General features: G+C 45.3%; 1 protein-coding gene across 1 annotated transcript in view; it reads right to left on the bottom strand.

Annotated features, from left to right (window-relative positions):
* Window positions 1-12,321, bottom strand: part of TBC1D8B (TBC1 domain family member 8B) — a 151,285-nt gene extending 138,964 nt beyond the window's left edge. Inside the window, exons 1-2 of the mRNA XM_030209579.1 lie at window positions 11,994-12,321; window positions 6,976-7,086 (exon numbers count right to left, since the gene is read on the bottom strand). Coding sequence (XP_030065439.1) covers window positions 6,976-7,086; window positions 11,994-12,120 — 238 coding nt within the window. The 5' untranslated portion in view covers window positions 12,121-12,321. The remainder of the gene's footprint in view (window positions 1-6,975; window positions 7,087-11,993) is intronic.
* Between the last annotated feature and the right edge of the window lie 420 nt (window positions 12,322-12,741).

Genomic DNA, 12,741 nt, shown 5'->3' with positions numbered 1-12,741 from the left:
AATTGGCCTGCTGTCCTCGGAGAATACCTGCCACACGTAAGTAACTTCGCTTTCTCCAAGGACAAACGGGCCATATAATTTTCACATGTAGGAATTGCTAGCTACCAGGCTCACCGAAAACAGGATGATAGGGACTTGTAATGGCGAGGTCAAGTAGATCAATTAACCTAAAACTATATATACATTGGTTTGTGAAGGTGCAGCCTGGAACAAAATAAAATGGGCCTAAGAGGGTGAGTCAAGTCTAGACTCCAAGAAAATTCTGCAGGTCTGACCAAACCAGCTATCATGTTGGATGTTCTGCTCAAGGCAGTAGCAAGATGTGAATATATGGGCCAAAGACCATGTTGAAGCCTTACAAATCCCTTCAATGGAGGCTGATCTCAAGTGGGCTTCTAACATTATGAGCCGTGACATGGCCCTCCAATGTCTGCCAAGCCTGGGCACAACTGAAAGAAATGTAGTCTGCCAGCCAACTGGAAAGAGTATGTTTACCAATGGCTACCCATCCTGTTGGGAGCAAAAGAAACAAAAAGCTGATTGGACTGTCTATAGGGCCTAGTCTGTTTCAGCTAGAGGGCCAAGGCTGGCTTGCAGTCCAAGGTGTGCAGTGCACTTTCACCAGGATGGGAATGAGATTTGGGAATAAATGTTGGCAGAACGACTTCCTGGTTACAATGGAATTCCGACACCACCTTAGGAAGGAACTTGGGTGAGTGCAGAGAACTACTCTGTTGTAATGAAGTTTCGTGTAAGATGGATCTGCTACTAGAGCCTGAAACTCACTGACCCTGAATGCTGAAGTAACTGCCACAAAAAAAACAAACAAACAAAAAAAAAGACTTTCTAGGGCAAGTACTTCAGGGGGACAGGAATCTAGTGGCTTAAAAAGAAGCTTCCATCAGTAGGGTAAGCACAACATTGCAGTCCGATGACACAGGAAGAGGTCTGACAGGGGGCTTTGTCAAAAGCAAACCTCGCATGATTCGAACAACTAGAGGCTGTACAGAGATCAGCTTACCTCCAATACAATTATGGTAAGCACTGTCTGCACTAAGGTGATCCCTTAATGAGTTGGTCTTGAGACCAGACTTGGAGAGGTGCAGAAGGTATTCAAGCAGGTTCTGTGTAGGGCGAGAAAGAGGATATAGGATCCTACCCTCTCACCAGGCGGCAAACTTTCTTCATTTCAAGAGTATAACACCTCTAAGTAGAATCTTTTCTGGAAGCCAGTAAGACCCCATAGACGCCCTCTGGGAGATTCAAAGAGGCAAATTCTATGCTCTCAACATTCAGGCTGTGAGTGCACAGGCTGGAGGTTGGGATGCATAAGAGACCCCTCGCTCTCCCTCGTTCTATGTGATGATGGTCAGAAAACAGTCCAATCTCCATGGCTTTTCGGAAATCATACCTTCCTGGGACAATATAGGGCGATGAGAATCATGATTCTCTGGTTTTGAGTGTCAGCAAAGTCTTCCCTACAAGGGGAATGGGAGGATATGCATACAGATAACCTGTTCCCCAATGAACAAGGAAGGCATCCAAGTCTAATCTGTAGGGTAACCTGAGCCTGGAGCAATACTGGGGGACTGCCACTCAATACAATCATAAAGAGATCCACCGAAGGGATGCCACACTCTCAGAAAATCTTGCAGGCAATGCCCATGTTGAGAGACCACTGGTGAGGTTGCATCACCCTGCTCAGTCTATCAGCCAACCGTTGAGCATACCCACCAGGTATGTGGCCCCGAGAATCATCCTGTATTGGATGGCCCAGTATCACATCTCGACAGCCTCCCGACACAGAGGGTAGGAGCCCATACCCCCTTCCCCCGCTTGTTGATGTAATACATTGTAACCTGTTTGAATGAGCACAATTTGATTGGACAGCCGATCTCAAAGCCTTTAGAGCATTCCAAATTGCCCAGAGCTCCAGAAGGTTGATCTGAAAATCCATCTCCTGGGCTGACAGATGAAGCTTGAGTGTGAAGCCCATTTAAAATGGGCTCCCCATCCCAAGCTGGATACATCTATTGTTAGCAACTTCTGAGGTGGAGGAATTTAGAATAGTAGTCACAGGGTCAAACTGGACCAAATTGTCCACTAGAGGAGACATTGAATCAACTCTGGGGTGATAAGGATGACATCCGCTAGATTCCCCATGGCACTGGGCTGATCTGATATGGAGACGAGGGAGTGATATGCACAGTGGAGTAAGAGCCTCAACATCTGCTGAGTCGTGACACGCTGGCTTCTGCGAACGTGAGCAGCAATGACAACAAGAGTATCAGCCTGTGCCGGAAAGAAGATGACTCGCACTTGAACCATATCAGCAGGGCTCCTGTGAACTCCAATTGCTGAACTGTTGATAGATGGGACTTGGGGTAGTTGATGACGAACCCTACTAGCTCCAACACCCAAACAGTTCTCTGCATGGACTCCTGAGCGCCCGCTTTCGATATGCTCCTGACCAACCAGTTGTCCAGGTAGGGAAACACAGGAACTCACAGTCTGCATAGTGACCCTGCAACTACTGCTAGACACTTGGCAAAAAATCTGGGAGCTGATAAGAGGTCAAACAGCAGAACACAGTACTGGAAGTGGTGTTTCTCCACAAGAAATCCGAGGTACTTCCCAGTCACAGGAAGTATAGGGATACGAGTATAGGCATCCTTTAAGTCCAGAGAGCTTAGCCAGTCTTGTTCTTGAATCATGGTGGAGAATGGAGCCTAGGGAAACTATTCTGAACTTTTCTCTGACCAGATATTTGTTCATTCTCCCTTCTTCTTTGGCACAAGGAAGTACCTGGAATAGAACCCCTTCCCTTCTTCCCCTGGTGGAATTGGTTAGACCACATGGGCCTTGAGAAGGGCAGAGAGTTCCTCTACAAGTAACTTCCTGTGCGGAGAGCTGAGGTAAGTTGCTATTGGTGGACAATTTGGTAGGTTCCTTCACCAATGTAGAGCATAGCTGAGAGACTATTTGAAGAAAATACTGGTCGGGAATTATAAAGGGCCGCTGTGAAGAAAGTGTGTTTTAGGCCTGTAGAATGTATTAGATATTTTTCTGTCTTACATATGCCTGAAGTGTATTTCTCCTGTTTGTCCAGCAGATAGTGCATGTTTATGCTTAAAGCTGTTTACAGAGGACTGATTTCTCTCTCTTTTATTTGGCACACAGATAATAGGAAGTGCCTTGCAATAATGTAACCAGTTTTTATTTGAAACTTGACTGTTCTGGGCTCTGATTGGCCTGGAATTTTGAAATTACCCAGCAGTTGTGGCTGGCTATTGCTTCAGTCTTAGCCTGGAAGAAGAGGGAGACAGATCTCTTTGCTAAAGCTCTGTGAACAATTATATGTCCTGATCGTCACAGGTACTGTTTAGACAGTATATAGATGTTCAGTTAGTGTTATAATTGATCCATATTTCAGTTCCCTGTTATTATTTGTCAATTGCACATTTTTATCCACTGTTCCAAGTTCTGAGAATAAACTCATTTGCCATTTTGCCTGTCTGGATTGATAAAGAATTCTGGTGGTTTGTGTGTTGGGTCTGTGAGTGTTTTCTGGGAGCCGTATGACCGCTGGGAGTATGTCCCCAGTAACCTAAAAATCACTGGGGATAATCTGAGAGCAGGAGACTCGCCCAGAGGCTGTTGTGACCCAGTCGGTGGGAGGAGGGTGCTAGTGTAAAGCACAAGCAGCAGGTGCCAGCGGACCTGAGCTGTGCTGGAGATAGACCCTCTACGTGGCCTCGAGGTAACCCCAGGTGGGTGGTAGGCATTTAGTGACAGTCACCTTTCCTGGAAAGCCTTCCCCCCTATCAGAAGGTCATTCTGGTGGCCACTTTGATGGCAGCTAAGCTGTCCTGAAGACAGTCAAAAGCTCATCCCTTGCTTCAACTGGGGAGCCAGTTGGGCCTTTTGTGCAAGCTGTTGATGAGAATAAGCTCACTGGGGTTAAGCTGGATGAGCAGGAGCATACCCTATGCCTTTGAAAGTAGTAAGCAACTCACTTCGTCTTTCCAGAAAATCTCCTTGAGGAGGAGGGAACAGAAGAGGGTTATCGATATCAGTGTGTTTCTTGATAAGGTTCAACAACCTCTTCCACCTTCTCCCCAAAAAGATTGTCTCCATGGAAAGTAGCATCCACCAATCTCTGCAGAACTGTCAAATCCAAGTCGGAGACACAGAGCCTTGAGTCTCAAATCATCACTATACTTTGGGCAGATATCCTGGGTGCAATGTCAAAAGTATTAAAAGTGCCCCTGGCAAGAAACTTACGACAGGCCTTCTGATTCTTGGCCAACTGGCAAAATAGCTCAGCCTAATCTGGATGAAGTGTGTCCAAGCTAGACTGTGCACCAAAGACCACAAGTAAGGCTCATGTAGAGCTGGTAGGACTGTATATGGGAAATGAAAATCGAGGCCTGGTACATCTTTATGCCCAAACAAATCCAGTGACTAGGCCTTTTTGCTTGGGGAAGCTAAGGAAAAATCCATGGAACTCCTGGCCTGCTTGAGCGCAGATTCAACAATCAAAGAATGATGAGGTAACTGTGGCCTATGAAATCCAGGTGAACTCTGAATCCGATACAAGGTGTCAATTTTCCTGGGGAAAACTAGGAAAGACAGAAGGGACTCCCAATTCTTCACTTGAAAATATCGTAGGATCCTGTGAAGGAAAGTCATGGCCTCTCTAGATGAAGAATCTAGTCCAGAACCGCAAACATCTCAACCCCGGGCTTATTTTCCATTTCCAACTTAATAGGGAGGGTAGTTGCCATCTCCTTAACAAAAGCAGGGAAAGAGAATCTCAGGTGGAGACTTACATCTCACCTCAGGAGGAGAGGAGTCTGAAGGAACTCCACAGGATTCCTAATCCGAGAAGTACTGAGGATCATCAGATTCCCATGAATGGTCCAAATCGGAGTCAGCAAAGTACTCTGCATGGGAGGGCTGAATCCGTGCCTGCCTTGGGCATGAGGGACCATGTCCACACCTGGTATGGTGCCAAAATACACTCGATTCACATCCACTCCCAGTGTCAGATACAGGCCTGGTAGCCATAGAGACCGATGCTTCTGATGCCAAGGCAAATGCAGACATCGACAGTTTGGACCTGGCTCCAAAAATCTTCTTTTTGAGCCTCTCTGGACTTCTGGGTTCTTTTCCACATATGCAAACAAAGAACACAGTTTAGATGGTTAAGGTCTGGCCCCAAACACTGGATGCACCAGGAATCGGAGTCAGCCCCAGAGATGATCCACCTGCATCGGGCACTGCACTTAAAGCCATTTAGAGGACATGGAAGGGAAAATGTCTGAATCAAAATCAAATGGCTCAATGGTGAGGGAAAAAAGGGAAACAGCTCACATGAAAAAACTCAATGTAACCTGGCCGGTGATTAAGCCTAAGAGGGTCTCAGGAGCTGAAAAAAATAAAGAAAACTTACAAGTGTATGGGGGTGGGGGGGACCCACTAGGGACTAAGGGAGAAGATATCCAATCAAAAACACAAAATAAGGGGGGGGGGGGGGGGGGGGGGGGGGGAGAAAACCCTGAGAAGGAAGACAACAACAACCTCGCTGAAGAGAGCCCTACAGGAACACAACCTCTCTTTTCCACAGATGAAGAAAGACTGCTGGTCCTGCGACGGGAGTGCTGCTTCAAGCTCTTAAAGGAATAGTACAATAGGCAGCATATCCGCACCAGGATCCATTGATGACATCACCCACATGTGAGAATTATATGGCCTGGAGCATGAAGAGAATAAAGCCAAGGGAGAACAAATCGCCAGACATCCCTGCTCCCGCTGCCCCCGCTGGAACATCCCCCGAGGCTGCTGCAACCACACTGGAGCTGCCGCCCAATGAGTTCTCCAGACATGAGGAATCAAAGTCAGTCAGCTGAAAGGCAGCTGTCCCTGCATCCGCAGCCACAGGCAAAATGGCACGAATGCCAAACACCTCCCCCCCTGTCGGGAGATACCAAAGCACCATCAGCTCCCACGCTGTCCATACACCCAGCGCTGCAAAGGCCCGAAGTGGTACGCCTCATCATAGTGCTACTTGCTAACATGGACCACAAGGTCAGGAGAAGCTAAACAACACACTCACCCCCAGGGAGAAAGGTGCCCAACAGTAGTCCTAGCTCCCAAGAGCCACCCAGGCACAGGTTTCATCTCAATCCGGTTAAGCTTAATTTTGTTGTTTTGTTTTTTAAACAGCTGAAAACACTGCCTCATTGCTCTTTTTTTCTGTGAGGAAAGAAAGAGCAGTACAGCCGGAAATCCAAAGGGAGCATCCTGGACTAAGGGAAACTGCGGGGTAAGGCAGGGACCTGGCAAACAAGTAAGCCTTCAAAGCTGGCACCACTAAGTCATAGACCCCCAGGAGCCTTCCCTAGCAGTTGAATTCAGGAGCTGGAGGGAATGCATCCACAACCTGCTGGAGATAGAAATATACTGAAGGAATGAGGAGCTGGACATCCAGGATCACTGCCTTCTTTCAGTGTTCTCCATCTCCACCTGTTGGTAGATGGGTACAACCCACCGGTTTCTGGATTCATCTGCTGCCGACACTATGAATTTCATCTTAGCATTCACATTAACTGTTCTGCAGCAAAATCATTGCAAGGCACATTAGCTGAGGATGAAGCACATAAGGAATTACTTGCTTTCCTACTTTTGGAAATTATTCTATGCAAATTGAGCATTGCAACTAAAAATGCTGTCACTACTCTTCTAGGTGTCAGTAAGAAAATATTGACAGAGAGGGAGCAGTTCACTTCTTTAATGGAGAATTTTAAGAAAGGCTGCACCCCCTAGCCTCATTCTGTCCAAGCAGCAAAAGATGGGTTAACTGAATCTAGATCTCAGCATACAACGAACACCAAATCAAGCTAGAGCCAATTCTTATATTACAACAGATTATTTCAGATGAACGCTATCTGACTTTTAACAATCATAACTTACCGCATGCAATGGACCAGTTGATCTGGGAGTCAGGAGTCTGATGTAAAATTCGAAAGGGAGCTACTTTAGCAGTAGAGTCCAAGACAGCATCAAGTGTGCCCACCAAAAGACCTGATTCAAATGAGAAGTTACAAAGTGTTCTTAGACATCATTACAAAAACAACTTAATGAACAACACTTTATGCATTGGAAATGTTTTCTATGACCATTTTATTAAACCTAAAAAGGGATTAACAACTGTGAAAGAAACAATATACAAAAAGCTATATTTGCATGAAGCAAAGCAGCCACAAATTTCATGACTGAAAAGAATGTATGTCTTCAATAAGACTTCTGAACTTAAAAAGGTCAGATTATCAAGAGGGGGGACACTGAAAAGAATAGGAATGCAAAAGCTATAAATATTGGAGTATAGTGCCCTTTCATTGTATTTTTAGCACATTTTTAATAAAAATTTAAAAAAGGAAAATAAGGTGATACATTTTTATTGGACTAAATTAAGACGAAACTTTAGTTATACCTGTTAATTTCCCTTCCTTTATTGGAGTGGAGGAGTAGCCTAGTGGTTAGTGCAGTGGACTTTGATCCTGGGGAACTGAGTTCGATTCCCACTGCAGCTCCTTGTGACTCTGGGCAAGTCACAATGCCCCTGGTACAAAATAAGTACCTGAATATATGTAAACCGCTTTGAATATAGTTGCAAAAAACCTCAGAAAGGCAGTATATCAAGTCCCATTTCACTTTCCCTTACATTTAACATTGTGATTCTTTTAAGAAATAAGCTAGGTATCAGAGAACTGCTCAATGTTTTTGTTTTCAGCACAAATTGTTTGGCGCAGTTTCACAGCAGGAAACTCCGCACTGTGACGTTTTGACTTTCGTTTCCTGATGGAACTCTGTGTGTGTTTTTGAGCTACTGCTCATGATTGATACTGACATATTGAATTGACAACTGATGCGCAGGCGTTGAACCACGCCAAAACACGGCCCACGCTGGATCATCAATAAAATACACTTGTATCAGTCTTGAGAGCCCTTTGTGCTGTTTTCTTTGACCCAATGTTGATGGTGTGATGTGGTTTATGTCGATTCAGGAAAAAAAAAAACAATAAAAGCCAAAGTAACCCCTCTGCAAAACCAAATAGAGAACAACAAAACAAGGGGAACAACCAAGGAAGGTCCAACCAAGGGATATTTATTAAAAATATCAAAAACAAAAGTCAACTAAAATGACATCCAGTCCATAGGTATCTATAAAAATGGTATCAAGAGTCAGGTCCTTTGGTTTTTGTTGCCAAAACGAATTGTTCAGGTTGTTCATCAGCTGTAGCTGTTGCCATTTTGCCATCACAGCCCGATATTGTGGGTGGCTGTTTGATTGTGTGTTCATATCTGTCCTATAACATTACAGATGACGTAAAAGTCCTAACTGAAGTTGAGACTTCTGAGGTAGGCACCCTATGTGCCCAAACACAGGACTGCATCGAGTCTTGATACCTTTTCTTTTATAGATCCCTATGAACTGTATGTCATTTTAGTTGACCTTTGTTTTTTATATTTTTAATAAATATCCCTTGGTTGGCATTTGGTGGTTGTTCTCTATTTATGTTGATGCAGGACAGCTGTTGGGCGGACTGTTTACTTAGAAATCCATCATCAAGTGTTTTCTAAGGCATTATTTAGTAGTATCCCAAGAAACACTACTCACACCTATGTACATACCCCCGATATTCAGCGCTATTTAACCGATCAGCAATGGCCACTGACCGCTTAAATAGCCTGATCTAGCCAGTTAGTGTTGATGGTCAATGCTGAGTTAAGCAGTTAAACTGTACTGCATAAATAGCAGCCTATCTTTAACCGCTAGGAACTTAACCAGTTAGCGCTGAATATGTTAACCGGTTTAAGTTCCAGTGGCCAAAAATGAAACCAGAAATTCAATGCCGATCGCTGGATATGGTACAGCATTGAATTTCCAGGTTCAGCACTGGCAGCAGGCTTTAACTGATCAGCCTGCCAATGGCTGAATATCAACCCCATGGTGCCCACCCATATTAGCTCTGGGCCCACCCAAAATATCATGTCTGGCTACGCCACTGCTGGTCACACTGCTAATTTGTTCCCGTTATATTCCATCTATTTGTTCCTATTCTAATCATAACTCAAGTCTCTCCTACTTTTTTGTCTGCTACTTAATTCCACATGCTCCAAGTAGAAACCTATCATTCAACAGAAACTTCCTTCAAAATCATTAGTGGAATACTATCACGCTAGTTTCAGCGTGATTGGACCAATGTTTTGAAATGCACTCCCTATATGCATTAGATAGACAAATGAAGTTTGTCCCGACAACTATTCTGAAATTAGAACTGACATGGGTAGGAGCGACCAACCTACAATCGGCTATAGGAGGGACCTCCCACAGCAGTCTCAGTAGCCTTTTGACTGAGGAACTGATGGGGCAGGAACAAGTGGGGATCACTCCTGCATGGAAGAGGCCACTAGACAGGGGAGGATCTTCGGTCGGTAGGAAGGCAGAGAGGCTGTGGTTGGAATGGCTGGCCAGCCTGGTGGGACCCACTCTCTGGCAGGGCTTGTGTGTGGGAGGGCAGGCAGAGTGGTCATGGGGGGGGGGGAGGGGGGGAGTTGGGTTCAGCCAAAAAAAGAATGACCAAACCCATATTTCAGTGCCAAAGCTGAAAACAAAATTTGATCGGTCTAAAAAAAATACTAATCAATCAGTTAAAAGCCTGACAGCAGTTACGTGTGAGCATTTACACCAGTCATTGAGCTAGCCTACGTGCTCACACCACAAGTTAGGTAATAACTGTGGACTTAAGTGACCTTTTGAGAATTATCCCCAGCCCATGCCTTTGAAAATCAGCACTTTTGGGAATTATGTTTACTGCCTGCCAGTAAATGTGTAACTCCTTTTGAGTATCGGGCCCTGTGCTTTTACTCCACTACCCAATTTGGCGGCAAAGTCTTCAAATTGTCCCTACAAAGATTCATAGCATTCTGATGAATTTTGAACAAAAAAAGAATGCAACGATAGTAGGTAGTTTTAGAATCTAATTTATTTTTCCTATTTTCTTAAACACCGTGTGCCAGACAACACATATCTTGAGGATGAACCTAGAGAACTCTTCAGGATCAGGCAATCTGCTAAGTGTGCAGTGCTGGACAAAAAAAGCAAACAATGTTAACAATTGTAAAGAAAGCAACAGAGAATAAAACAAAGAATATCAAAATATCTCTGTATTGCTCCATAGTGTGACCATACCTTGAAAATGTGCCTCTGTGTGCAATTCTGTGTGGTGAATCTCAAAAAATGATCTAGTAGAATTACACAAAGGTTCAAAGAAGGGCAATCAAAATGATTAAAGGGATGGAACAACTTTCATATGAGGAAAGGCTACAGAGGTTGTGACTTCAGTTCAGAGAAGACAGAGCTGAAGGGAAATATAATAAAAGGTCTATAAAATCCTTAGTGGAGTGCAACAGAAAGAAATCGATCTTAAAAAAAAAAAAAAAGTATAGACTAGGAGACATTATGAATTTACTATGTTTTAAATCTAATTGGAGAAAATAGTTATCACTCTGCATAGTTAAGCTCTAGAACTTGTTGCTGGAGGTTGTGATAAAAGCAGTTAACATAGCTGGCTTTTTAAAAGGTTTAGACAAATTCCTGGTAGAAGAGTCAATACATTTATTAAGGTACACCTTGGGGAAAATCACTACTCATCTTCCTGGGAATAAGCAGCATGATTGATTTTGCTAATTTGGGGGATCCTGCCAGGTCCTTCAGATCTGGATTGACCACTGTTCAACAGGATACTGGGATAGGAGGACCTTTGGTCTGACGTAGTATGGCGTATGTTCCTAAGTTCTTATTTTTTCTTACATTTGTACCCCGCGCTTTCCCACTCATAGCAGGTTCAATGCGGCTTACATATTATATACAGGTACTTATTTGTACCTGGGGCAATGGAGGGTTAAGTGACTTGCCCAGAGTCACAAGGAGCTGCCTGTGCCTGCAGTGGGAATCAAACCCAGTTCCCCAGGACCAAAGTCCACCACTCTAACCACTAGGCCACTCCTCCACTAGCAACATTCCATGTAGAATCTCAAATAGAAGCAACATTCCATCAAGAATCTCCAATAGTATCTATTTTATTTTTGTTACATTTGTATCCCGCGCTTTCCCACTCATGGCAGGCTCAATGCGGCTTACATATTATATGCAGGTACTTATTTGTACCTGGGACAATGGAGGGTTAAGTGACTTGCCCAGAGTCACAAGGAGCTGCTTGTGCCTGCAGTTAAGGGATCACATGCATTAGCACCTTAAGAAGCGAGTTTGCTGGTTCCAGGTTTGGAAGTGGAAGAAAACACATTTCGCCCATCTCCAACCCACTGCATTTGCTGTTCGAACTACTATCAAATCACCTTTTCCGCTAGCCAAAGCTCCTTCTCCCCTACCAAAGCGCCAAAGAAACCCAAGGGCAGCACACACAACACATACGCGACAGAACAGGCACATTCCCCTAGGTTTTATTCTTCTGTATAGTGAGTCACACTGGTTACCTTTATATGTAAATACTGTACATCGCTCTGGGCAATGCAAGCTGAACGTACGACAAAACACGACGTGGAAATAATAAACGTACTAACAGCAGCAGCGCCGTCCTCTGCGATCACACACAAACGCTGCCCATTCCTGCAGAGCACAGCCAGGAGGACATGAGATGCCACACTAGGCTGGTTCTTCCCATTCTCAGAAACCAACTTTGGTGGGGGCAGTCAGTGGAAGGTCTGGAAGCGACTGGACCAACACAGAACAGCAAAGGGCTCCCCCGAACGGGACTGAACTCGTTTTTGTTTTTTTTTTTCATTTCTGTTGAGGGCAGGGCGGAGGGAAAGAGAAGGAAGTAGGACAGAGCTGAAAAGAAGTCATTAAAACTGAAAATAATGCTGGCTCGGGTTAACGTGTGGAAGACGGAAGCTCCTCTCGCTACCTGTCAGCCCGCCGCTGTCCTCCCCGTAGCCTCTTCTCCTCTGCAGGACGAAGTACTCGTTGCATTTCTCCGTCACCCACAGCTTCAAGGCATTCTTGAGCAGCACCTCCTCGGGTTTCAACCACATCTTGCCACCAGCAGCCCCTGCTCATCGCCCTGGGGGGGAAGAGGTGGGGGGAGTCCCGCGCCACCTGTCTACACTGCTCCTCTCCGGGGATGCCTTTACGCGTTCACCTCACCACCCAACCCCCTCCTCCAGCTTCGCCAACGTTTTCCTCTCGCGCTCCGCAGCAAGACTTGTCAACCACGTAAGCAGCAAGACTGCCAGGCTCCGGGAGGCGGAGCTACTGAACCGCGCCCGACGGGACCTGTAGTCTTTTGTCCTAAACGCCCTGCTCTGCCCCAAGGAGCTTAGTCTGTTGGGCCCCAGGCTCACGGGCTGACCAGGTGGGAAAGAGAGAGACCACGTTTCCCAGCATGCTCAGTTTCATAGCAATGTGTGTGCTGTCCTGGACTGAGATTGCAGTGGAATGGGTTTCTGCGGAGAATGGGATTATGGAAGGGGCTCAGCGCCGACGCGGGTTTTTAAAAGATACTGTACGTGTAATACGAAGGAGAGTTTTGGAGTCCTTAAAACGTATATGAATGCTGTAGTAGGGACATGGTGTAAAGGGAGTGCAAGAGGAGGCATGTTCCCCTCCCCTGCCCTGATGCATCACCAGCGTCAGCCTTCTTATTACTACCTACT

The sequence above is a fragment of the Microcaecilia unicolor genome, chromosome 7 (genome assembly GCF_901765095.1).
Source record: "Microcaecilia unicolor chromosome 7, aMicUni1.1, whole genome shotgun sequence".
Classification (NCBI taxonomy): Eukaryota; Metazoa; Chordata; class Amphibia; order Gymnophiona; family Siphonopidae; genus Microcaecilia; species Microcaecilia unicolor.
The sequence above is the reverse complement of the archived record's forward strand: the minus strand, read 5'-3'. Positions and strand labels throughout refer to the sequence as shown.